This window comes from Schistocerca cancellata, chromosome 9 (genome assembly GCF_023864275.1).
Source record: "Schistocerca cancellata isolate TAMUIC-IGC-003103 chromosome 9, iqSchCanc2.1, whole genome shotgun sequence".
Taxonomy (NCBI): Eukaryota; Metazoa; Arthropoda; class Insecta; order Orthoptera; family Acrididae; genus Schistocerca; species Schistocerca cancellata.
In genome coordinates this window covers 382,779,503-382,805,483 of record NC_064634.1, presented here as the reverse complement: position 1 = coordinate 382,805,483, position 25,981 = coordinate 382,779,503, and the positions used below count along the sequence as shown (strand labels likewise).

Below are 25,981 nucleotides of genomic sequence, written 5' to 3'. Positions count from 1 at the left end.
AAGAGAATCTATTTTTTTCTTGTTCCATCAGGTGACTTCTTTTGCACGATTACTATACTCGCTGACCAAGTACCATCATTGTGCTCTAATATGCCTTCTTTAAGCTGTTAATCTCTGAACTGTTCTATTAACTGCTGGAGATGTTGTGGTAACCTAAACTGTTTACTGTGCACTTGTGCCTGACTACCTATTGGAAAATGGTACTGTGTTATGGGTGTGGCTGGTAAAGGATCATCTGATTTAAACAAATCTCTATATCAAAATAACAATGACTCCATAACTGATCGATCATCACCCTTTAAGTAACTAACCTTGTTACATAATGCAGATGAGCTGACAGTTTGCTTGACCTCGTGTACTATGTCTGACCCATCAATGTCTTCATAATTAAATACCTGTAGAGTAGCTACAACTGATCCCTATATTCATTCAGGAATTATCCATGCTTACTGGCACCATAACCTGGCTATTTATTTCCCTAGCATGTGCTGCATTTTCATATAAAACAGTGCTGTTCATCCAGCATGTCACTACTTGATAGAGGTTCTGTTAAATATAAAGCTTGTTGTGAAACATCAACATCTCCAGTTAATCATCATGCAGAACAGTTTGTAATGTATACACACTTAGTTAAGTTGGTGCCACCTTAGCAGTGGGTGTATCTTGTGACACAGAAACATTTGCAACTGTTGCACTCATTTGAAACAAATTCCTCTCGAGATCAACTGTTTGTTGCTAAAGGTTGATTTTAGCATGATGCCTAACCAGATAGTCTTATCATAATATTGTGGAAAATCTATGTTCCAGAGTTGGCAAAACTTCCATTTACATTAGAAACCATGTGTTTCCTACCATAAGCTTGAGCTGTGCTGTCCCCAGTGAATATGGTTTGTTATTCCCTATTGTGTGCAATTTCAATTTAAGTGTTTTCAATCTCATCTTGTTCATGAAGTCCAGACACACAACCGATATGTGTACCCAGTATCTGCTAAAAACATCTACTGCCTTTTATTTATCCAAGCTATCAAGCAACAGTCCATCTCTGCATATGTTTTACTGGTACTGAGATTTACTGGGAATGCTTCTTGATGGAAGAAACATTCCTGTTGGTGTTTAGCTTTTTTTTTGGATTGTACTTGCACTGCTTTCTAAATTCACAATTCTGAGCCTTATAGCTGAAATGTCAGCAATTGCAACATTGTGGCTGGTGACACTGTGCCTTTAAATGCCCCTCCAGACCACCACAGTGACATTCTTCACCAGACCTGAATATCTTCTGTTCAGTAAACATCCCAGTTGCATTATCCACTTCTTCTAAATGCGTAGTAATGCGAAGCGCTGTTTGCCTGCGAACAATCTGGGTGAACCTCTCTGAGGAACATGTCCAATGCTCTATTCTCTGTTTTCTGCTTCTTTAAGCAAAGCTCTATCTGTACCTGTTAGCTCACAAGTCTGTGCACCGATTTTCCATATTCTGTCAGAAAATGTTTCCACTTCTTCATTTGCCTTGCGTTTTAAACTATTCAATTTCTTTCTAAAAAACATGTACTGTTCTGTCTTCTATATCTCTAACCCTCTGCTAACTCACTGAATGTGGGTATCTTATTAAGCAGTTCATAATATAGGGTTTTGCTTTACTTGTGATAGATAACTAAGCCATCTGCAAGCATGTTTCATCTGTACAGCTACTCAATGTGACCAAGGCTAATACAACATCTATAAACATATTAACATCCTCTGTTGTTTTCACAGAGAAGAGAGTTACTAGATTTGTGTCTGAAGGACCAATGGATGAAAGGGGAACATTAACCACAGTTTTAACTTCGTTCAGTCCTGACTGTCACTGCTGTTCCGCCAATAAAGCTTGTAACTGCTGACTCAGCTATTCATTAAGTGCTTTCTGTTGTTCATTAACCTTTAACAATTTGGGTACTTGCTTTGTAAGCTGATCATATATGTGCCATGCTTGTGCAATTTACCTTTCTCACTTGTACACAAATTAAGCTAGTATTACTTCCAGTAATAACTCAATAGCAACAGTTGCAAAAATAAAACAATAACATCTAATTCAGATTCCTAATCATTAACCAATGACACTCTGAACAATCATCTGCCAAGTGACTGTATTTTCTACATGTAGTATATATTGCTGGTACGAATCTACCACATTGTGCACTATGTCCTGTTAAATTACAAGTTTTGCAAAGTGTTGGAACAAGATATTCTTGGTCACTATTACCTTTGAATTGTGATAAATCTGCCAGTTCTCTTGGTCTGTACATGATAACTTCAAAGTCTTTAAGTACTAACTTGGACATGGCAAAGAATACAGTTTTTTCTTTTGGGAACAACTACCAAAGCCTTCTCTTTGACTCTTCCTCTGTGAGTGTTCCTGATGCTGGTGTACTGGATCATTTCCCTCCAACTCGTATTGGTGATAGGCTGGAGAACTTTTGACCACAAATTTGTAGGGGTCACCAACTGCAGGTTGGAAGCCCCTACTGTTTTGTCAGGATGCAGACCAAGGACCTGTGTGGTGGTGTTAGAGGCAATAAAGCAGTACTCAATTTACAACAGCTACTGGCTACATAATTCAGAGAGAAATCTGCTGAATCCAACAGAGGACTCAAGGCTGCCCAGGATGCTGCATCGGTGCAGTGGTTTGCTGCTCACTGGCAAGGTAGGCACACTTCACCAGTAGACATGCTTGGAGATAGCAGTGACTGCAGTATGTTTGTTTGATTCACACACCTTTTCATGGAGTATTCAATCTCTCCCAAATCATTGCCTGCATTGTTCCATCAGGGGGATCACAATGTTGAATACTGTGGTGTCATGCTGAGTGCTGCACCCGGCCTGCTGGTATGGTAGGCCATCAGACTCATGCAACGCTCGAGTTTCAGGGTAGCTTCTGCCCTGGACCGAGCCTTGTTGATAGACCTCTGGATTATCCATTAATGCTGGTTGCTGTGCTGACTTCAGTACTGGACACTGGACTTCATCATCCATGGCCACAGATCGCTGATCTTCTAGTTCACCAGTAAGTGTAAGACCAACACTAGAACAGTGTCATACTCACAAAATGTTACCATAATGAACCAGAGAATCGAGTGCAAATGACTTGAATGCCATCAATCCTGCTGATCATGTGCTCTAGGCTAGTGGGGATGGAGTACAGGTATTTATGTCCTCGAGGAGAGGGGTCCACTCTGTGACATCATTTGTAAAGACCATATCAGTTCTGCTCTTTTTGAAATATATGTGGTCTTCAGTTCCACTACATTTTCTTAATAAATTTGTTGTGGTATCTTTACTGTTTAGTCAGACCCTTGCTAGATGATGTTTCGTCCTGCCTAGAGTCTCTTACATAACATTACGAAGGCAGCTTGGTCTACACTCTTCTAACAATTTTCTGCTGGGTTCACTCACAATCTTGCTCAAGAGTGTCAAGGTTATTGTCTTGCTGACAGAGTAACAGCACTGATATGTTTATGCTTCCCAGCTAGCAGCTGTTGATACTTCCACATGATTGAGTAAGGCTGGCTGTTCAAACTTCCTGTTCAAACCTAGAAAATTTTACTTCCCAGTTCCCCTCCTCTTTAATAAGATTTGTCCTGAATTTTATCATTTTATGTCTGCTTGGTTAAATATCTTACCTATTTATATCTACTTTGAACCTTTTGTTCCTTTAAGCGGAAAGAAAATCTTATCCTAGCTTAACATTATTTTTACATTTTATTCTAAAATCTCTTACTTACTAGTATGGATCTATTTCAAAAGCATTTCATGGACAGTTCTTCCCCATGCTACAAGGGTGACACCTGGCCAGTGGTCTTCAGCAGGCAGCTAACATCCTCTGTGTTGAGGGTAAACTCTGGAAGATGATGTGTTCATAGGTGGACAACCAGTTAAGAACACTATCATTAATGACATGTCACTAAATGACAGTGTCACACTATTATTCAGTCATTTTTGTTTGCATTCTGTAAAGTACCACTGTATTTCTGCTTCTTATCAAATTTCTCTCTTATTGAAACTATTGTCTTCTGTTGTTTACAAGTATTCTTTATTGCCATTTACTTCATAGTGGATCCTAGTTATTTTCACCAGCACTGCTTTACCTTTGTCATTGGATTGCTAAGGACATAATTTTGCCTACTTCATTCCCTTGTTTATTTATTCTGGGCAAACTGTCTGTTCGTGCAGAATACACCCTTTTCTTTGTAATAGGAAATCTTGTTTATTTTTTCATTATGGCTTTGTTATTTATATATGTTTGTAATTAATAGACAGACATCGTCTTGGACAGTAATAGTTGAAACTGCACAAATATTTACAGAAGTATCAAAATGATTCTTGAATGTTTTTAGCATAACTGCCTATTCAATACAGAACCATTTTTATAAAATAGCATATAGGCTGTTTAAAAACTGATATAAATTTACATTCAGAGTATAGTATTAAAATTACTAAAATAAGACATGTATTTCAGCTGACATAATGTTTGTGACTGAAGATCGTCCCCATGAGAGATTCAGAAGAGAGGGCACTGACCTCATCATGGTGGCTCATATATCACTGCTTGATGCCCTAATAGGCTTAACGATCACAGTCAACACACTAGATGGGCGAACACTTCATGTTCCTATTACTGATGTTGTACAGTAAGTACAGTCAAATAATTCTTCATGAAAAATATTGTGTGGTCTATCATTGAAGGAGCAGTATTTTACTGACAAGACAATACCAAATCACAGTATTCTTCACTTCAACTGAACTTGTATTCTGGATACCTGTATGTACTGGAATTTACTAAATTAATATTCAAAGTTCAGGAGAAGCGGTTTTGGGTGCACTTACTATCTGTCAATATCATTACATGTTTTGGCTATCTTCACACTGATACTGAATTACCATATTTACTCGACTGTATGACAACCCTGAATATAAGTGCTGCACTCTCGCACGCGCATTCCTCCTCTTTTTTTTTTATTCAAAAAATGGAGACTCCTTGAGAAATGTATTTTTAACTCTCTCTCTGTAATCAAAATTACAAACTGTTTTATTGGTATTAAGTACATGCCTAAAGAAATTAACATTCTACCTATTCCAAATTGTGCCTTTTATTGTTTATCCACTGCTTTGGTGATACAAGCAGGAATAAAGTAAAAACTAAAAGAATTTGTTTACATTGATTGTTATTTTCACTTCCCCTGTTGCTTACTGTCTAAGCCAATACTGATTGGTAGCACTATTTTTTTACTACTATTACTACTACTACTACTACTACTACGACTACTACTAAGACGGTGGTTTGAAAAGTTCTCGGAATCGCCAAGGAGGCCAGCACTAGTGCAACGAGTTGTCGGCGTGATATTCATTGAAGTGTTGCCTGTAAACATATGCCATGTCAGTACTCTTGGAAGAGAGCTATGGCAGTGATGTGGCTCTGTTGTTGTTCCTGTGTATTGATTTGCGAAGATGGAAAAAAAAAAAAAAAAAAAATAATCGAGATTCGAGCAGTGATTAAGTACTTCGTAAAGAAAAGTATGAAAGCAAAGGACATCCATGCCAATTTCCAGAACACACTGGGGGACTCTGCTCCTTCATAGTCAACTGTTGCTAAGTGGACAAATGAATTTAAATTTGGTTGGGAGAGCTAAGATGATGATCCACGCAGTGGTCGGCCAAGATGTGTCACTACTCCAGAAACCATTGCAAAAGTGCACAAAATGGTCATGGAGGATTGCCGATTGAAAGTGTGTGAAATTAATCATGCTTGCCAGATGTCATCTGAAAGGCTATATCACATTTTAACTGAAGAATTAGAAATGAAAAAATTATCTGCAAGATGTGTGCCACGACTCTTGACATGCGCCCGCACACGTGCTGACACGCGCCCGCACATGTGCCGTTGCCATGCCAAAATTACACGAACTAAGGTATGAATTGTTGCCAGACCCATCTTATTCATGTGATATGGCTCCGACAGACTTCCATCTCTTCCCAAAACTGAAAATTTTTCTTGGTGGGTGAAGATTCACTTCAAACAAAGAATTGATAGCCGGAGTTGACAACTATTTTGCAGGCTTGGAGGAAACTCATTTTCATTATGGGTTCAAGGAACTGGAACATCATTGGACCAAATGCATTAATCCACAAGGAAACTACATTGAAAAATAAAAGAAGTTCCATTGATGTAAGTACTTTTTTCTGTTCCCTTCTGAGAACTTTTCAAACCACCTTTTTCTAGTACTAGTAGTAGTAGTAGTAGTAGTAGTAGTAGTAGGGGTGGTGGTGGTGGTGGTGGTGGTAATCATCATTGTAGTCATCTGACACTCCTCCCATATTATACCGTCATCTGAATCTTCATGGTATTGGACATGCACTACTCTTTTGGTACCTTCATTATAGTTTCAGGTCATTTGACACATATCACTTTTCTTGACACCTAAAGAGGAGTCCTGCTTGCAGTTTTCTTTTGGTATAGTTTTTCGGCAAAGAATAACATATAGGGGCAGCTTCATTCAATTTCATAGTGCACCCAGCATTACTGTTACTCTGATCTTTTTGTTGTTATAACTTCTTATATGAACACTTTTAAAACCTGTCACACTCGAAGACATATCAAAATAAACAGGTGTCTGATGAGTATTGCCAAAATGGCCAACCAAACGTATTTTTAGAATGATTATACGATGCTGATACACAAATAGTTTTTTGTCAGAAACCTTGTGAAGTCCTTGAACTAGCATTGTTCTGTGTCACAACATAAGCTACACTCTCTTCATTATCCTCATCCACTAGCCAGTACTTGCTTTGAATTTTGCAATGCATGTAGTTTGAAGATTCCACTTTACCTCCAGCATCTTCATTCATACAGTTTCTCAAGTAATTGGGAAGCATAACTTGTGTTTCTCACATACATAATGAACAACCCACTGCTCCCATTCATGAAACCTTCCTTGCTTGTCCCCTGAAAATTTGCTGCATAGAACAGACATTCTTTAATTTATTTTTAACTTGAATCCACCTGTGAATATTAGCTTCTGTGGCACCAACATTTTTTCCTGTTGCACTGTCATTTGTGGTCTCTCCTTCATGAATCACAATTAACTTAGAATTAGCATTGTGTTGTTTGCATGAATCAGTTATAAACAGTGAACTCATACATCTATGTTACCCAACAGAGTCATGGCATCCATTATCATTTGCTGAAATTTACAGTTCTTACAGCGTTGACAATATAAGCAAGCTGAATGACAGCAATATGCTGTCAAATTAGTTCCCTACAGCTAAATTGGGAGAAATTGTGCCATTTTAGGTTAACAGGGCACGTCATCATGTGTTGCTAACCTTCAAAATCAACAGTGCTGTAGAGCAGTAGCTGTATTAGCAATATTTTTGCAGCTCATGTTTCATTTGTCATTCCACATTTCAAGTGTCCAGTGGAAACATTTTTTGTTTTGTTTTTAGCATTAATTTATCTCCTACAAACAACTTTCTGGGGAGTGCAACCACAGCTCAGAGGTGTTATGAATAAGTATAGAAAACTCTCAGCACACAATAACTGTCCAAATTGTCACAGGAATTATAACAATTGAAAAAGTCAAGACTGATAAAGAATTTCCAAAAGCCACATAGCTGTATGAAGGTGCTTTATTCACAACTACAGTTTCACATCAGGTTCTTCAGGTTCGTAATGGTTATACTTTCATAATGATGATGGACAGTTACAGAGTCTCAGCAATTGGGAAGTTATTCACGTTAAGAGTCAAACCACATTGGTGGGTTGTCATAATAAAATTGAGAATTATTGTTAGCCTCCATAGGCTGCTTACAACACATCGGCCTGTTACCAATATCATGGAACTACACACATCACACAGAACTAAGTTTTACTTACATTGGTTTTATGCATCTCGTGTCAACCAATTCCTGTAATATATCCTATGGGATGTTATCTAGCCTGGCTCATTCAGCAGTTATGCTTTGTACATTTTGATAAACATCTTTTGGGTGTACTCAATTTGACAGCCCACCAATGTGATTTGATTGTTAAATGTGAATAACTTCCTGAAAGATGGGGCTCCATAATGTGTTCCAGGTGCTGTTCATAGTACCTTATCTGCATCCCTATTTTCTTATTCATTTTTAGATGTAGTCCTGCATAACCCTTATTTGATTTTGTGTTCATAACTCTATACTCACCTGACCAAAGTTCTGTTCTTCGTGCCACTGCATTTCTTTAATTCCCCTATACCTAACTTCAGCCTATGTATTTGTCTTTCTGTGACTTCTCTAGCCTACTTATTAAGATATCTAATATTCCATACGCCAACCAATAGAATGATAATTTTGTTTTTCTTGATAACAACATCCTGCTGAGTAGTCTCCAGTTGTAACATGTAATTGGGAAATGTAACATAGTCCCTCTGTGATTTTAGGAATATTGACATCCCCTACAGAAAGTTAAATCCTAATCTTCCTCGATTATTCATAACAACACAAGTAGTGTTACACTGACAGGAAAAAACTGCAACACCAAAAAATAATTAATGCGCAGTAACAAAATTTCAGGAATACATTTGTCTAGGTATAACATATGTCAGGGATTAACATTGGAAGATCACAAGGTAAAGTAAGTGTGAGAGAGCCATTGCAGATATGAAATGCTGGTACTTTAATAACTTGTGTAACCACCAGAATGTTGAATGCAAACATGCAAATGTGTGTGCATTGTGCTGTACGGATGCCCGATGTCAGTTTGTGGGACAGAGTTTCATGCCTGTTGCATTTAGTTGGTCAGTATAGGAATGGTTATTGCTGTTTGTGAATGATGCTGGAGATGTCATCCAGTGATGTCCCATATGTGCTTGACTGGAAACAGATCTGGTGACTGAGCAGGCCAAGGCAACATGTCGACACACTGTAAAGCATGTTGGGTAAGCATTAACCTGTTGGAAACAAGCCCTGGAATGCTGTTCATGAATGGCAGCACAGCAGGTTGAATCGCCAGATTGACATACAAATTTCAAGTCACAGTGCATGGGATAACAATGAGAGTGCTGCTGCTGTCATATGAAATCAGACTGCAAACCATAGCACAGTATGTTTAGCATGCAAACAGGTTGGTTGTAGGCCCTTACCTGGCCACCTTCTAACCACCACACGGCTATCACTGGCACCAAGGCAGAACAAGCTTTCATCTGACAATACAACATACCTCCACCATGCCCTCCATTGAGCTCTCACTTGACACCATTGAAGTCACAAATGGCTATGGTTTAGGGTCAGTAGAATCCACACTACATAACATCTGGCTCAGAGCTGTTCTTGAAGTAACCAATTTGGAACAGTTCATTGTGTCACTATGGTGTCAACTGCTCCTCAGATTGCTGCAGGTGCAGTACAATGTGAGAGAGTCACATGCCAAACACAATGGCCTTCCCTCTCAGTAGGCCCATGTGGTCATCTGGAAACTGGTCTTCTTGTGACGATACATTCTTGTGACCAGTGCTGCCAGCAGTCATGTATAGTGGCTACATTCCTACCAAGTCTTTGTGCAGTATCACAGAAGGAACAGCCAGCTTCCTGTAACTCTATTATATGACGTTGTTCAAAGTCAGTGAGGTGTTGATAATGGGATCTTTGTCACCTTAAAGGCATTCTGGACTAACATCAACTCACCATGTCCAAATGGTTCAAATGGCTCTGGGCACTATGGGACTTAACTGCTGAGGTCATCAGTCCCCTACAACTTAGAACTACTTAAACCTAACTAAACTAAGGACATCACACACATCCATGCCGGAGGCAGGATTCTAACCTGTGACCGTAGCATTCACGCGGTTCCAGACTGTAGCGCCAAGAAACCGCTCGGCCACTTCGGCCGGCCACCGTGTCCAATCTCAAAGGTAAATAATTCTTATGACCATTACAGCATGTATTTAAAGCATCCTTATAGTGACACTACTAGTGCCACTCATGTGACAGGGACAAAATTTTAATAGACATCATCTTTCAAATACAGAAACCCACCTACCAACTTTTGTTTGTCGCACAACTCCTTCTTGGTGTGGCAATTTTTTTTCCATCACTGTTTAAGATAGTTGCTAATTGAAATCATAGGCAGAAAAATATTTTGCTTGCCATCACTGAAAGCGATTTTTTTAAACAGCTTTCTGATTTCTGAAACCCAGATAATGTGGCAATTTTAACATCTGTTCTAACCTGTTGCTTAAGAGACAGATATAGTAATACTATACAAACCTAAAAGGAAAAAAGGAAAAAGAAAAAAAAGGAAAAAGAAAAAAAAGGAAAAAGAAAGAAAAGTAAGTTTGTGTTCTGCCTTATGGCAGGTCTTGTCATGGAGGAAGCCTCGTCAGAGAGGTCCACCACATGAGTGTCCAGGGAAGTGATTCCAGTGGTGGTTTCTCACTGCCTTCCACTGATGATGATGAAATGATAATGAGGACAACACTACACCCAGTCCCTGAGCGGAGAAAATCTCTGACACAGCCAGGAATCAAACCCGGGCCCTTTAGTGTGACAGACCACCGCACTGACACTCGGCTATGAGGGCAGACTATAGAAACCTACTCAATAATTTACTGTCATTCCTGGTTTCAAGAGGGAGCTGTCAGTCTCATCTTCCTAAGAGACAGACTTCCTGCTCAGACCATCAAATTACTTACAAAGTGAGACAGTGCGATGTGCACACAGGATTCCTTTTCTTTTTTCTCCAAGAAATCCAGATACTAATAACTGAAGGAGATCCTGAAGTATTAATGCAAGATCCAAAGAAGTACCTCCCACAAACAAGAGTATTATAAAATCCTAGTCATCAACTGCTGAAGCATTCATAACAAAGTGCCTGCGTTAGTAATGCTCCTAAAGAGCTGTAGAGCTCACATAATACTAGATACATAAAGATAGCTAAGACCTGAACTTGACAACAGTGAGATTTTTTGGGTAAATCTAAGTGTATATTGATAGGATAGGCTAATGGGAAATGGCTAAGACAAGAAAATCAGTCCAAAGCACCATGCAAAATTGTCTGGGGGGAACTTAGCATCATCAAGGTAAGTGACTAGAGCAGACTTTAATAGTCCAACAGTCGACTGGAATAATTACAATTTTGTAAGTGGTGGGCACTACAAGACATCCTGCAAAACAATACTAAAAGCATTTTTTGATAAGTACCTAACCTAGATAATTGGGAAATCTCCTCATGACAGAAATATGTTAGATCTGATGGTAATAAATAGACCTGATCTCTTCAAAAGGCCACATACTCAAACTGGCATTTACGACTGTGAGGTAATTGTAACAACAGTTATCATCAAAGTACAAAGATGAACTAAAATAAATACTTAAGTTGCACATTTTTAGTAAACCACATAAAGAAGAAATAGTGTCACATCTCTGGGAGCAACTCTGTAGCATTTAACTCTGGGCAGGAGCATGTAGAACAGACAACCAAGAACTGGATCCATATATATCTAGTAGTTCATGATGGGAGGGACACAGACCACATGGTGCACAACCTCTTTAAAAAAAAAAAAAAAAAAAAAAAACATCTACAGAAACAGTGACTTCTGCACAACAGGTGTAAAACAAAGCATAGGGTTGTAGATAAAGAAATGCTAAATGAAATAAGTTTGACTGTCAAAATGGCAATGTGTGAAAGATTCAATTACTACTTTAGCAGAATCTTTTCAAAAGACCTCTCAAAAAACTCAAATGTGAAAATTGTCGGTGGGTGGCACCAAAATTAGTGCCCAGGCGTTCAAGGATGAGACAGAAACAGAAACCTATGGTAGCAAAGTAAAAGCAGAAATGCTGAACTGATCTCAGATGTTTCTTTACACAGGATAATCTAGGAATTTGTATAAATCTCCCCAGAGAGCACCCAAGCTGATATGTTACCACGATGCAAGCACTGCCTTGGCACCCCCATCTAATGTTGAAGTTAGCCTGACTAGCTAATCCAGACCTAGATTTCAAAAATTGTCTGGATACTGTTTTTGGAATGTGCAGTTTTTATCACATTTACAACACCAAAACATAGAATTAGTCATTTAATTTTAAAAACAACAAAAATATTTACAGAAGTGCTAATTTCTTAGCTTCAGTGTTCACAAAATCCTTGATAATTCCATTAATTTCAACGCATCATAAAGATGGGCACAATAAAACGTGAATTACAAGTGTTTCAAATCCTGGTATGCATAAAATGAATCTGTTATCCACATAGATGAAGCATTGAGTGACAGGCAGGCACATTGAAAGAAAACTGCTTGGTATTTTCAGTTACCTGAAAGTCTTTCATCGGCGGCAGAAAAAACACACACGCATGTGAATGCACACACACATGCACACAGTGTCATATCCACATACTAAGGCCCATCTGTCGATACACAACATGTGTGTGGTTTTTGTTTGTTTGTTTATTTATTTATTTAGCAGCTTATGGTGTACATCTATGGAGTAAAATAAGTACATATTTGCTCTAAATGATTAATAGAAAATCTCATATAAAGATGTGAAACAAATACTAACAAAGAGAGAGAGGGACTGGCCAGTACTTACCTCAGCTCAGTACAGCCGATAGATACACATAAAACAGAACCGAAAATTTACGTTCCTAGCTTTCGGAACAAATGTTCCTTCATCGGGGAGGAGAGAGGGGAAAGAAATGGAAGAAGGGAAAGGAGATTCAGTTACTCACAACCCAGGTTATGAAGCAACAGGGAAAGGAAAATAGGGAGGGTAGCAAGGATGGAGGCATGGTTGTCAGAGGGAAGCCAAAGATATTCTACTGTAAGTACTGTGCCAGCTTCAAACCAAAGAGGATGCATACAGAAGTAAAGAGGTATATAGTATAAAGATAAACACAACTATGTAGGATGAAAAGATGCGTGAATGGCTAAAGAGGAAAGGGAAAGAGGAGAAGACTGAAGAGTAAATGGGACTGAGGCTGTTTAACGTAGGTTCAGTCCAGGGGGATGGCGGGATGAAAGGATGTGTTGGAGTGCAAGTTCCCATCTCCGCAGTTCAGAGGGACTGGTGTTGGGTGGGAGAAGCCAAATGGCACATATGGTGTAGCAGGTTCCTGGGTCCCTAGAATTATGCTGGAGGGCATGTTCCGCTACTGGGTATTGGGCATCTCCTAGGCGGACAGTTCGTCTGTGTCCGTTCATGCGCTCAGCCAGTTTAGTTGTTGTCATGCCGATGTAAAAGGCTGTGCAGTGCAGGCATGTCAGTTGATAAATGACATGTGTAGTTTCACATGTGGCCCTGCCTTGAATTGTGTATGTTTTGCCAGTAGCGGGGCTGGAGTAGGTGGTTGTGGGGGGATGCATGGGGCAGGTTTTGCAGCGGGGTCGGTTACAGGGGTAGGAGCTGCTGGGTAGAGAAGGTAGTCTGGGAATATTGTAGGGTTTAACAAGGATGTTACAGAGGTTAGGGGGGCGACGAAAGGAACCTCTGGGTGGTGTAGGGAGAATTTTGTCAAGGGATGATCTCATTTCAGGGGTTGACTTGAGAAAGTCATATCCCTGGCGTAGTAATTTGTTGATGTTTTCGAGGCCAGGATAATATTGGGTGACAAGGGGGATGCTTCTGTGTGGTCTGGGGGTAGGAACATTGTTGTTGGACGGGGAGGAATGTATTGCTCGGGAAATCTGTTTGTGGACAAGGTCTGCAGGATAGTTGCGGGAGAGGAAAGCACTGGTCAGGTTAGTGGTGTAATTGTTGAGGGGTTCGTCACTGGAGCAGATATGTTTGCCACGAATACCTAGGCTGTAGGGAAGGGAGCGTTTGATGTGGAAAGGATGGCAGCTATCAAAGTGAAGGTACTGTTGTTTGTTTGTGGGTTTGATATGGACAGAGGTGTGGATGTGAGCTTCAACAAGATGAAGGTCAACATCCAGGAAGGTGGCTTGGGTTTTGGAGAAGGACCAGGTGAAATTCAGATTCGAAAAGGAGTTGAGGTTATGGAGGAAATTAAGGAGTGTTTCTTCACCATGAGTCCAGACCACAAAATGTCATCTATAAACCTATACCAGGCCAGGGGAAGCAGCTGTTGGGTCTTCAGGAAAGCCTCCTCCATGCGGCCCATGAAGAGGTTGGCATAGGACGGAACCATCCTGGTTCCCATGGCCGTTCCCCTGATTTGTTTGTAGGTCTGGCCTTCAAAAGTGAAGTAATTATGGGTGAGTATGAAGTTGGTAAGTGTGATAAGGAACGAGGTTTTTGGAAGATCTTTGGGTGGGCGTTGGGACAGGTAGTGCTCAAGGGCAGAGAGACCATGGGTATGTGGGATGTTTGTGTAAAGGGATGTAGCATCGATGGTGACAAGAAAGGTTTCAGGTGGGAGAGGAGTGGGAATGGATTTGAGGCGCTCTAGGAAGTGGTTTGTGTCTTTGATGTAGGATGGGAGTCTGCGGGTGATAGGTTGGAGGTGCTGGTCTACCAGAGCTGAGATACGTTCGGTTGGGGCTTTCAAGCCTGCTACAATGGGACGGCCGGGATGGTGCTCTTTGTGGATTTTGGGTAATAGGTAGAAGGTAGGGGTACGTGGCTCAGGTGGAGTGAGTAAGTCTACGGAAGCCATTGTGAGGCCTTGTGAGGGACCTTGGATTTTTAGGATTTTTTGCAGCTCAGTCTGGATGGAGGGAATGGGATCCTGGGTAACAGCTTTGTAGGTTGAGGTGTCGGAGAGTTGACGCAGTGCTTCTGCCACATACTCCACACGGTCAAGTACGACAGTTGTGGAGCCTTTATCCGCCGGGAGGATGACAATAGAGAGGTCTATTTTCAGCTCCTTAATGGCACGGGATTCAGCTGGGGTGATGTTGGGGGCTGTCGGGATGTTCTTCAAGAAGGACTGGGAGGCAATACTGGATGTGAGAAATTCCTGAAATGTCTGCAAGGGATGATTTTGGAGGAGGGAAGGAGGATCCCTTTGAGAAGGCAGTCGGAACTGTTCTAGACAGGGTTCAACACTGGTTCTAGTATTTGGTGGCTGTGTTTGGGTAGTGAAGTGATATTTCCAGTTGAGGTTCCGGGTGAATGAGAGGAGATCTTTAACCAGGGCAGTGTGGTTGAATTTAGGCGTGGGGCTAAAGGTTAAGCCTTTTGATAGAACAGATGTCTCTGGAGGAGAGAGGGATCTGGATGAGAGGTTTAGGACTGAATTGGGACTGGTGATATGTGGCATTTGACTGTGGTTATAGTTGAGATTTGGTCTGTGTGGGGTGTGTGCTGGGATGGGGAGATTGAGTAGGGTGGCTAGGCTAGGTTTGTTGGCTATGAGGGGGGCATGAACGGACACAGACGAACTGTCCGCTTAGGAGATGCCCAATACCCAGTAGCAGAGCATGCCCTCCAGCTTAATTCTAGGGACCTAGGAACCTGCTACACCGTATGTGCCATTTGGCTTCTCCCACCCAACACCAGTCCCTCTGAACTGCGGAGATGGGAACTTGCACTCCAACACATCCTTTCATCCCGCCATCCCCCTGGACTGAACCTACGTTAAACAACCTCAGTCCCATTTACTCTTCAGTCTTCTCCTCTTTCCCTTTCCTCTTTAGCCATTCACGCATCTTTTCATCCTACATAGTTGTGTTTATCTTTATACTATATACCTCTTTGGTTTGAAGCTGGCACAGTACTTACAGTAGGATATCTTTGGCTTCCCTCTGACAACCATGCCTCCAACCTTGCTACCCTCCCTATTTTCCTTTCCCTGTTGCTTCATAACCTGGGTTGTGAGTAACTGAATCTCCTTTCCCTTCTTCCCTTTCTTTCCCCTCTCTCCTCCCCGATGAAGGAACATTTGTTCCGAATGCTAGGAACGTAAATTTTCGGTTCTGTTTTATGTGTATCTGTCGGCTGTACTGAGCTGAGGTAAGTACTGGCCAGCCCCTCTATCTCTTTGTACATATTTGCTCTGTCAGTTTCCCAATAAAATACATTACTTTTACTGATTCTAACTACAGGTTTGCTAAGTTAACTAATAAATTTTAGCTACAACATTTCTGGAAATTAATGTCATAGTTACAAAATTTTAGATACTGTAAACTGAACGGATTTTATGAGGCATACATCATCTATGAATCTAAAATAAAACAACATCAAAGTATACACATGACAGGCTACAAAAACACTTAAACATAACTATGCCATAAATATTGTCATCCTCATGACACAGTACGAGGCGCATTCAAGTTCTAAGGCCTCCGATTTTTTTTCTAATTAACTACTCACCCGAAATTGATAAAACTGGCGTTACTTCTCGACGTAATCGCCCTGCAGACGTACGCATTTTTCACAACGTTGGCGCCATGATTCCATGGCAGCGGCGAAGGCTTCTTTAGGAGCCTGTTTTGACCACTGGAAAATCACTGAGGCAATAGCAGCACGGCTGGTGAATGTGCGGCCACAGAGAGTGTCTTTCATTGTTGGAAAAAGCCAAAAGCCACTAGGAGCCAGGTCAAGTGAGTAGGGAGCATGAGGAATCACTTCAAAGTTGTTATCACGAAGAAACTGTTTCGTAACGTTAGCTCGATGTGCGGGTGCGTTGTCTTGGTAAAACAGCACACGCGCAGCCCTTCCCGGATGTTTTTGTTGCAGTGCAGGAAGGAATTTGTTCTTCAAAACATTTTCGTAGGATGTACCTGTTACCATAGTGCCCTTTGGAACACAATGGGTAAGGATTACGCCCTCGCTGTCCCAGAACATAGACACCATGATTTTTTCAGCACTGGCAATTACCCGAAATTTTTTTTGGTGGTGGTGAATCTGTGTGCTTCCATTGAGCTGACTGGTACTTTGTTTCTGGATTGAAAAATGGCATCCACGTCTCATCCATTGTCACAACCGATGAAAAGAAAGTCCCATTCATGCTGTCATTGCGCGTCAACATTGCTTGGCAACATGCCACACGGGCAGCCATGTGGTCGTCCGTCAGCATTCGTGGCACCCACCTGGATGACACTTTTCACATTTTCAGGTCGTCATGCAGGACTGTGTGCACAGAACCCACAGAAATGCCAACTCTGTACGCGATCTGTTCAACAGTCATTCGGCGATCCCCCTAAACAATTCTCTCCACTTTCTCGATCATGTCGTCAGACCGGCTTGTGCGAGCCCGAGGTTGTTTCGGTTTGTTGTCACACGATGTTCTGCCTCCATTAAACTGTCGCACCCACAAAGGCACTTTCGACACATCCATAACTCCATCACCACATGTCTCCTTCAACTGTCGATGAATTTCAATTGGCTTCACACCACGCAAATTCAGAAAACGAATGATTGCACGCTGTTCAAGTAAGGAAAACGTCGCCATTTTAAGTATTTAAAACAGTTCTCATTCTCGCCGCTGGCGGTAAAATTCCATCTGCCGTACAGTGCTGCCATCTCTGGGACATATTGACAATGAACGCGGCCTCATTTTAAAACAATGCGCATGTTTCTATCTCTTTCCAATCCAGAGAAAAAAAATCGGAGGCCTTAGAACTTGAATGCACCTCGTACTATGATCTCAAACTGATATGCTTTTCATTTCTAACAGACCAGGTTACATCAAAATTGTGGACAGTGAGGGGATGCCTTTAATGGAAGATCCCGACAAACGTGGAAATCTGCAGATCCATTTTGACATTGAATTCCCAAAGTATATACCCCGTCCTGGTAAGGTGCTCCTGCGCAAGGCATGGGATGCAATTACTAAAGGTGGTCTCCAAGGTGGACCAGAAGATATTAACAGACTCATACTGCACGACAAAATGAGACGTATGCGGCCTATGGAAAAGCTTCCTCCAACAATATAGAGGGTATATACTGTAAAATATGAGAGCTGTTGGGAAATAATTAATAATAAATTAAATAACTGGAATCTATTATTTTATATAAATGATGTATCAATGTCAACAGCAACACAAAATTCCTACAACTGAGCGTCCAGATTCCAAAAATTGGTAAGTCACAAATCAATCACTCATAACAATGAAATTAAAGTGGTTGGCAGAAAAAATAGCAAGAAGCTTCCACATGCATGACACTACAGTTGGTTGAACTTAATTAGTAATCTGAATAATTAGCATATATTTAAATGCTGTTTTTTATACATATTTTGTTATTCCTGCAACTTTATTCTTCCTCAGAAGACAAAAAAATTTATTATATCTGTATTACTTCTTATCTGAGTCCATTTTCCCTTAGACTGCACATCCTAAATACTCTCCCCCTCCCCATCCCAAATTCTTTTCCGAGCCTTCTAAATTTTCATTTATTCTGAAGGATCAGTCGACTTGAAGAGGAATCACTTGACTCTACATGCAAATTCTTAAAATCGGTCCATGCTCTCTGACAAAACATCACTTTGTACTACTAGAAATGTATTCATGCCCATTACACTGAACATTTACATTTAATGTGAACAAGAAACTCTAATACCTTGAGGTCACTGCCTTCAGTATAGCAGTTCCTCACTTAGGTTAAATATAAATTATTATATGCAGCCATTCACCAGTAGCATTAATTCACACCAGTCAAAAGCATATAACAGCGCAGAATTTCACTAGCTTTCCAGCAACTACTGCCTCCCGCACCCCTTTCCAATTAATCCTCCATCACTTGCGTGGTAATTCATGACATGGTTACTTATGAAGGGTGCATTTGGATACTTTTAACAGTGTATATGAATGATTTATTTATATCTAAATATACATAGCACATTTCATAGACATATACAGTAAGATATACACTGTGTGAGAAATATTGTTCACAGTTACTTGTAAACAGTTCCAGTTTCTCTCTGTTAGCAGCAAACTTGTCAATCTCTCTGTGAACACCTCTACCAATGATGTTATTAAACCTCAAACATCTCAAGAGAGAACAATCAGTTTTCATTCATGCATGAATAACATGATTAAAGTCCCTCATTGGCCTCTGAGTTACCCTACAACTTCAATACAACATTATTTCTAGAACATCTCAGAAATCCACACATATATAACAAAACAATGAAAGCTCTGATTTCTATAATATCTGTTTCTTTAGCATTCCTTTCTCTAGAAAAGTTATCACAAACATCATTGATATAGATATTACTAAAAGTTGCAACAGTAGGTTATCATGTTTCATCCAACAATAACTGCAGAATATCTGTTTCTGTCTTTGATATAAGGGCTTCCTTTTTGAGTCCAGATTAATGTGTAATAGAAGTACAATTCTGTCATACATTTGTTTTTTCCATTTTCAGTTATTGCAGCTTTCCTAAAAAAATTCCCTATTTAGTTACTCCTTCCTGTGATTAAAATTCATCTCTTCTGACACTTTTTGTTCTATAATTGAATCATGACCACTTTCATGTACACAACCCTCATTCTCTGAGTCAGCAGTATCATTATCACAATCTTCACCACTCATCTCATGAAACCATTCCAGTCATACATCAGGATCTCTGCTAAACTGTGTCCCGATTTTTCTTTTTTTTTTTTTTCCTGTTGATGTTTCTTCCAGAAACTAAAAGTAAAGAGAATATTTTCTTTTCTTAGGTAAGTATACTAGGTATGAAGCAAAGTAACTGTAATTAGTTTCAATGCACATGGCAGTTGGACTGAATCTACAAAAGCAATGTAGCAATGTGAATTTACTTTGTTCCAGTTTCTAGCAGTAGAGCTTGTGCAGATTACTACTGTCCTCCAGGCTATAATAATGTTTCATAAACAATGTACCTCAAGTAACTGAAAGCCAATAATGGTTGATATTGACTGATGGAGAATTAACAGAAAGGTAATGAAAATGGCACAAATTCGATGCAGCCTAGTCAGACAAAATAGAGCAGAAGGATTATGTGTATGTTGAGAGGCACACACACACACACACACACACACACACACACACACACACACACACACACACACCCACCTGCAACTGTTCATGAATAGTTTTCCAGATCAGTTCATGTGGGGGGGAGCTTGTGACAACTGTAAGTGGGAAAGCAGTACAGGACAATGAAGAGGTAGGCAGATTTCAAGAGGCAGTAAAGGAACAGTCAGGTAGCACCTTAATAAGTTGGTGGTGAGAGTTGCTATTCTCACCTTTTTTTAAAAAAATTCCAATTGAAATTTCTGTTATCTTAACAGTTTAGTCATTATCTCAGCTACAGTCTATAACAGCTTTTTCCAATATATAATAAGTACTTTTTTAGGTACTTTGTGTACAGTTCAGCTGCTTATATTGCATTATACAACCACCACAAGCATCAACGAAAATATAAATACTCATACAAAACAATTTTCTACAACAACAAAATCAGTTACATTATAAAAAAAATAAAAATCAAGCATCTTTAACTCTCTATCTGAATTTATGTAGCTACTTTCTGTGAATTCAACAAAAATATGTCCCTGAACAACATCCACACTCCCATAATTAATAATAAGAAAAATCCACAAAAAGTGGATAATTTCTGGGAACTCTTCAAAGAGCAAAGTCCCAAAATATAAGATGATATTGGGTGATTTTAATGCACAGATGGGGGTGGGGGTGGGGGGGGGGGGGGGGAAGAGAGAGAAAAGCTGATCATCCAGTAAAGTAAAAATGAATTAAAATGCTGAGCAACTTTATAACCTATAGTCTTTGATTTGAAATTATGTTTGCACTTTCTGCAAGACCTACACATAAAAATAAAACTTGGAAATCAGCTAGTCCCATACTGAGGGAATTCCAAATAGATCATGGTCTTTTCTTGGAACAATATACCAACAAGCCAAAACACCATGCAAAAAAGGATGGAAAAGAGTTTTGATCCAGACAGTTACCTAATACAAATCAAAGTTATGTTCCAGCTCAGTTAAACCATTCCTACAAACAACAGAGGTCCATGTGTAGACACTGAATGTCTCAAAAAGAACATCAATTTCTCTTACTGTAGACATATGAGCTGGATCGCAACAGAATGCAAACTTATGTAGCAGAACACAACTAGCGATAAATACATGATAACTTCGAAAGTGCACCCTACTGAGAGTTGGCTCCCTGGCTGCCACTCACCTGGCCAGCCCCTACTACGTCACAGTATATAGATGACAGAGTCAAATTATGTATTCAAAGGAATGGTTCTGGAAGGCATGTTTAGCGATGCAAACAATAACCTCCAAAATAATGGAGAAGGAAGGACACATGAACTCATTATGAAACATCCAAATACACTGAAATAGAACTGGACTTTCTCAACAACACCACTAGAAATTTTTATGAGACCTTCCAAGAGAAACTATCCAGTCACCAGCCACAAACACTACACTATCTGATAAAAAGTATCTGAATACCTGTTAATGGACATTATTATACTGTGTGCCCACCCTTCGTCTATAAGACAGCTTGACCTCTGCTGGAGACACTTTCAATGTACCACCTGAATGTCCATGGATAAACTGCAGTCTGTTCTCTTTCAAAAGGAGGAACCAGAGAAGGTAGTGATGTTGGACACTGGGGTCTGGAACAAAGTCAACATTCAAATTCACCCAAAAGGTGTTCTGTTGGGGTCAGGTCAGAACTCCTGACAAGCTAGTCCATTTCAGGAAAGTTTTTGTTCATGAACTATAGCCTTACAGATGCTACTTTATGACAGGATGCATTGTCATGCTGATACAATAAATCATTCCTCTGAACTATTCCTCTACTGAACACTATCCCATAAAATGTGGTTATATTCTTTATAATTTAGCATTTTTTCAAGCGCAATAAGGGGACCACACCCTAAACACAAAAACACTTCCATACAGTAACACCACCTCCTTCAAACTTCACTATTGGCACTAAACATGCTGGCAGGTAATGTTTTCCAAGCGTTCGCCAAACCCAAACACTTTGATCAGATTTGCCACAAGGTATAACATGATTCATCACTCCAAATCACTCATTTCCAGACATCAAAAGTACATCATCATTGTTCTTCATACCACCCCAAGCAACACTTAGTACTGATGACAAATGTCTGGCTTATGAAGAACTGCTCGATCATTGCACCCTCTTCTTTTTAGCTCTCTACTCACAGTCATTTGTGATATCTATACTGCTGTATCACTCTGAGACTCAGTAGTAATTCCTTCCACTGATTTCAACCAATTTTTTCCAACCATCCTCTGCATGAGTACATGAGGTCCACCTGGTTTTGGTTTAGCTGTAGTTGTTTCTTCACATTTCCCCTTCACAGTCACATCATCATTATCAGTCACTTTAGGCAGATTTAGAATTATTATTCAGATGAAATCTAACGACTAGTCCTCATTCAGAGTCACTGAGCTTTCCTGACTGACCCATTGTGTTATTACTGCTTCTCTATGACAACCCAATCGTCCTTGCCTGTTTTTTAATTATGGGTCCGCCCCTCATGACATCTAGTGCTCAATTATCTATTACAGCGATGTCTGGATACTTTTGAATAGATACTGTAAGTTTCCATCATAGAAAAAGAACACTAAAGAGAAATTCTGGATGTCTACTCTTGAGAGCTACTCAACTTTGACCCATCAAAGTAATTATGTCCTCTGAAAAATACATGACAAATCCACATTCAGAGCTCCCAGCAATACAGGAAACAGCAGAGATAATCAAATCAAACATCAAAGTCAAGATGGAATTACTGCAGAGGTGTGGAAGGTAGAAGAAGATAAACACTACAGGAGAATACTTGTATGTTCTATAGAGATTTGGGCAAACTGGAACAATCCCACAAAACTGAAAAGTGTACTGACACACCCACAGCACAAGAAAGTGGAAAAGACACCTGAATTATAGAGACATGTCTCTTTGCTAGCTGTAAATACACAAAATTTTAAAGCTGTCTGAAATTGATTATATTAATACTAATAGACTAAACATCTCATTGGTGACTTACCAATTAGAATTTAAGATGGGTAGTTCATTTGCGAAACAGATATGGAACCCAAAGACGATATTAAGAATCTGTTGGTAGACTAGCCCAGTTGTCACCTTTTTGTACTTTAAGAAGACTTGTGACTGAGGACAGACTGTTTTTGATACAACAGAAGAGTTCTGAATAGACAAGAAGACCAGAGAACTCTTCTGCCAAATTATCAGAATGTCAAAAGTGAAACTCCACTCTGAGTCTTGTGAGATATGTACAAGTGTTGAAAAAGGAGATGATTTCCTCCACTAATTGTGTTTAACTTCGTTTTAGATAAAGTAAAGTTTTATCTAAAGTAAATATTCTGGAAGCAAAATCAACATTTATGTTTCGCCATCACTGATTATTTACCACTTATTACTAAGAATGAAGAAGAAACTAAATATGCTGCAAAAAAATTATATAAAGAGAACATCAGAGGCACAGCTTCAGTTACATTTGTGATTTACAGCACAACAGTGGGAAAGTTCCACTGAAGATGGAATATAGGATGCTTTTCCTGGTATTCCTCCTCCTTGTACCTTGAAGACACTAGGCACCACTGTTGAACAGCAGTGTAAACTTAAAACAGTGTTTCCCAACCAGATGTACTTACCCCTGAGGGGTGAAATGTAATTCCCCAAGGAGTAAAAACAAAGGGTTCAGCTATCTTTTATTCATGAAACTAATTTAATTTTCAGAAGATCATTTCCATTGTCATTATTCTGTAAGACTGTTATACTGATTACTAAAGTTACTATTAATTACATTACTTTCAAATACTAGCATTAATGTGTGACATAATGTGGTGGAGCATACAGGTTGTGCAATGAATGTATGCACATCATCTTTCTCATGTAATCCACCCAATACACACATGCTACACAACTTACAATTATGACACAAAAACTGGGACATGTACATCACATATGCTTACATGTCTTCTCCTAGTTCTAAATAGTTCTCACAACAGATGAAAAATTTGTTGATTATTCACTTCACAGTAATAAATGAATTAGTTGACAGCACAAAACTATAGTGGTCAAAACAAATGCTACCTCTTGCTGAAACTTTAAAGCTGAATGTTGCAATCCAGAAACACATTATGATATGACTAAATTGGTTTGTTTGTAATGCAGTTCTTACCTCCTGGAAGCAGTGCAGTACTTGTGCTGTGTATCATCACAAGAGTTGTGTTGCATCAAGATGATTCAGACAACAATAACACACAACCAGAGGCTCCGTATTGTCACTCTAAGGGGACAGCCAACGAGGGAGGCAGACATCACAGCAAATGTTGCTGGGAGTCAAAGTAATGTCTCTGGAATTTGACAAGTTTCTAGAGACAGGGCCAGTTGAATACCATCACAATGCTGGCAGTGAAAGGAAAAAACAGCCACTCAACACAATGCAACACATCAACAATGGCACCTCCTAACAGCTGCAGGAGTGCAGGTGTCAACACAAATTATATGAAATAGGCTCCATGAGCAGGAAGTAAGTGCCAGAAAGCCTCTCAATGCTCTTCCTCTGAACTGGGTTCGGAGAGGGGCTCATGTCGCATCAGCACGAAACCAGTCTTTGTGGTCTAGGTAGTAATAGGATACAACGCGCGTCTTTTGCGATGAGACCCATATCATTATCCATCCTGACGGTACTGATATTTGGTGTGGATGTAACAGGGACAACATTTACATCCCAAATGTATCACAGACTGCCATTCTTATCAAGATAGTTCATTTATGTTTTGGGATGGAGCATACAAATGATTGGATGGAATGGCTCCCATATTCTCCGGATCTCAACTGCACTGAAAATGTGTTGGCAATACTAAAACGAGTGGTTAGAAATCGTCCTGTCCCACCAGAGACCACATAGAGGCTGCTGTGCAGGAATGGAGCAATATCCCACAGGCTTACCTGGACAGTATCGTAAAGAGTATGCCTAACCGCATTCAAAAGTGTCTCCAGTTATGAGTAGGGACCATTGATTCATAAACAATATGCTATGCTAGATGACAATAAAAAGAAATGGTAGTGTGTGCAGAACTGTTTCATCCATATGTATTATAAAACTGTATTTACAGCTGCAAAATACTAACACGAGTTCTTTACAGACGAATGGAAAAACTGGTAGAAGCCGACCTGGGGAAGATCAGTTTGGATTCTGTAGAAATGTTGGAACACGTGAGGCAATACTGACCTTACGACTTATCTTAAAAGAAAGATTAAGGAAAGGCAAACCTACGTTTCTAGCATTTGTAGACTTAGAGAAAGTTTTTGACAATGTTGACTGGAATACTCTCTTTCAAATTCAAAAGGTGGCAGGGGTAAAATACAGGGAGCAAAAGGATATTTACAATTTGTACAGAAACCAGATGGCAGTTATAAGAGTCGAGGAACATGAAAGGGAAGCAGTGGTTGGGAAGGGAGTGAGACAGGGTTGTAGCCTCTCCCCGATGTTATTCAATCTGTATATTGAGCAAGCAGTAAAGGAAACAAAAGAAAAATTTGGTGTAGGTATTAAAATCCATGGAGAAGAAATAAAAACTTTGAGGTTCGCCGATGACATTGTAATTCTGTCAGAGACAGCATAGGACTTGGAAGAGCAGTTGAACGGAATGGACAGTGTCTTGAAGGGAGAATATAAGATTAACATCAACAAAAGCAAAACGAGGATAATGGAATGTAGTCAAATTAAGTCTGGTGATGCTGAGGGAATTAGATTAGGAAAAGAGACACTTAAAGTAGTAAAGGAGTTTAGCTATTTGGGGAGCAAAATAACTGATGATAGTCGAAGTAGAGAGGATATAAAATGTAGCCGGCCGAAGTGGCCGTGCGGTTGAAGGCGCTGCAGTCTGGAACCGCAAGACCGCTACGGTCCCAGGTTCGAATCCTGCCTCGGGCATGGATGTTTGTGATGTTCTTAGGTTAGTTAGGTTTAACTAGTTCTAAGTTCTAGGGGACTAATGACCTCAGCAGTTGAGTCCCATAGTGCTCAGAGCCATTTTGATATAAAATGTAGATTGGCAATGGCAAGGAAAGTGTTTCT

General features: G+C 39.9%; 1 protein-coding gene across 1 annotated transcript in view; it reads left to right on the top strand.

Annotated features, from left to right (window-relative positions):
• LOC126101436 (dnaJ homolog subfamily B member 13-like) overlaps nt 1-17,843 on the top strand; it is a 73,327-nt gene extending 55,484 nt beyond the window's left edge. Inside the window, exons 6-7 of the mRNA XM_049912094.1 lie at nt 4,493-4,664; nt 17,585-17,843. Coding sequence (XP_049768051.1) covers nt 4,493-4,664; nt 17,585-17,843 — 431 coding nt within the window. The remainder of the gene's footprint in view (nt 1-4,492; nt 4,665-17,584) is intronic.
• The last annotated feature ends 8,138 nt before the right edge of the window (nt 17,844-25,981 follow it).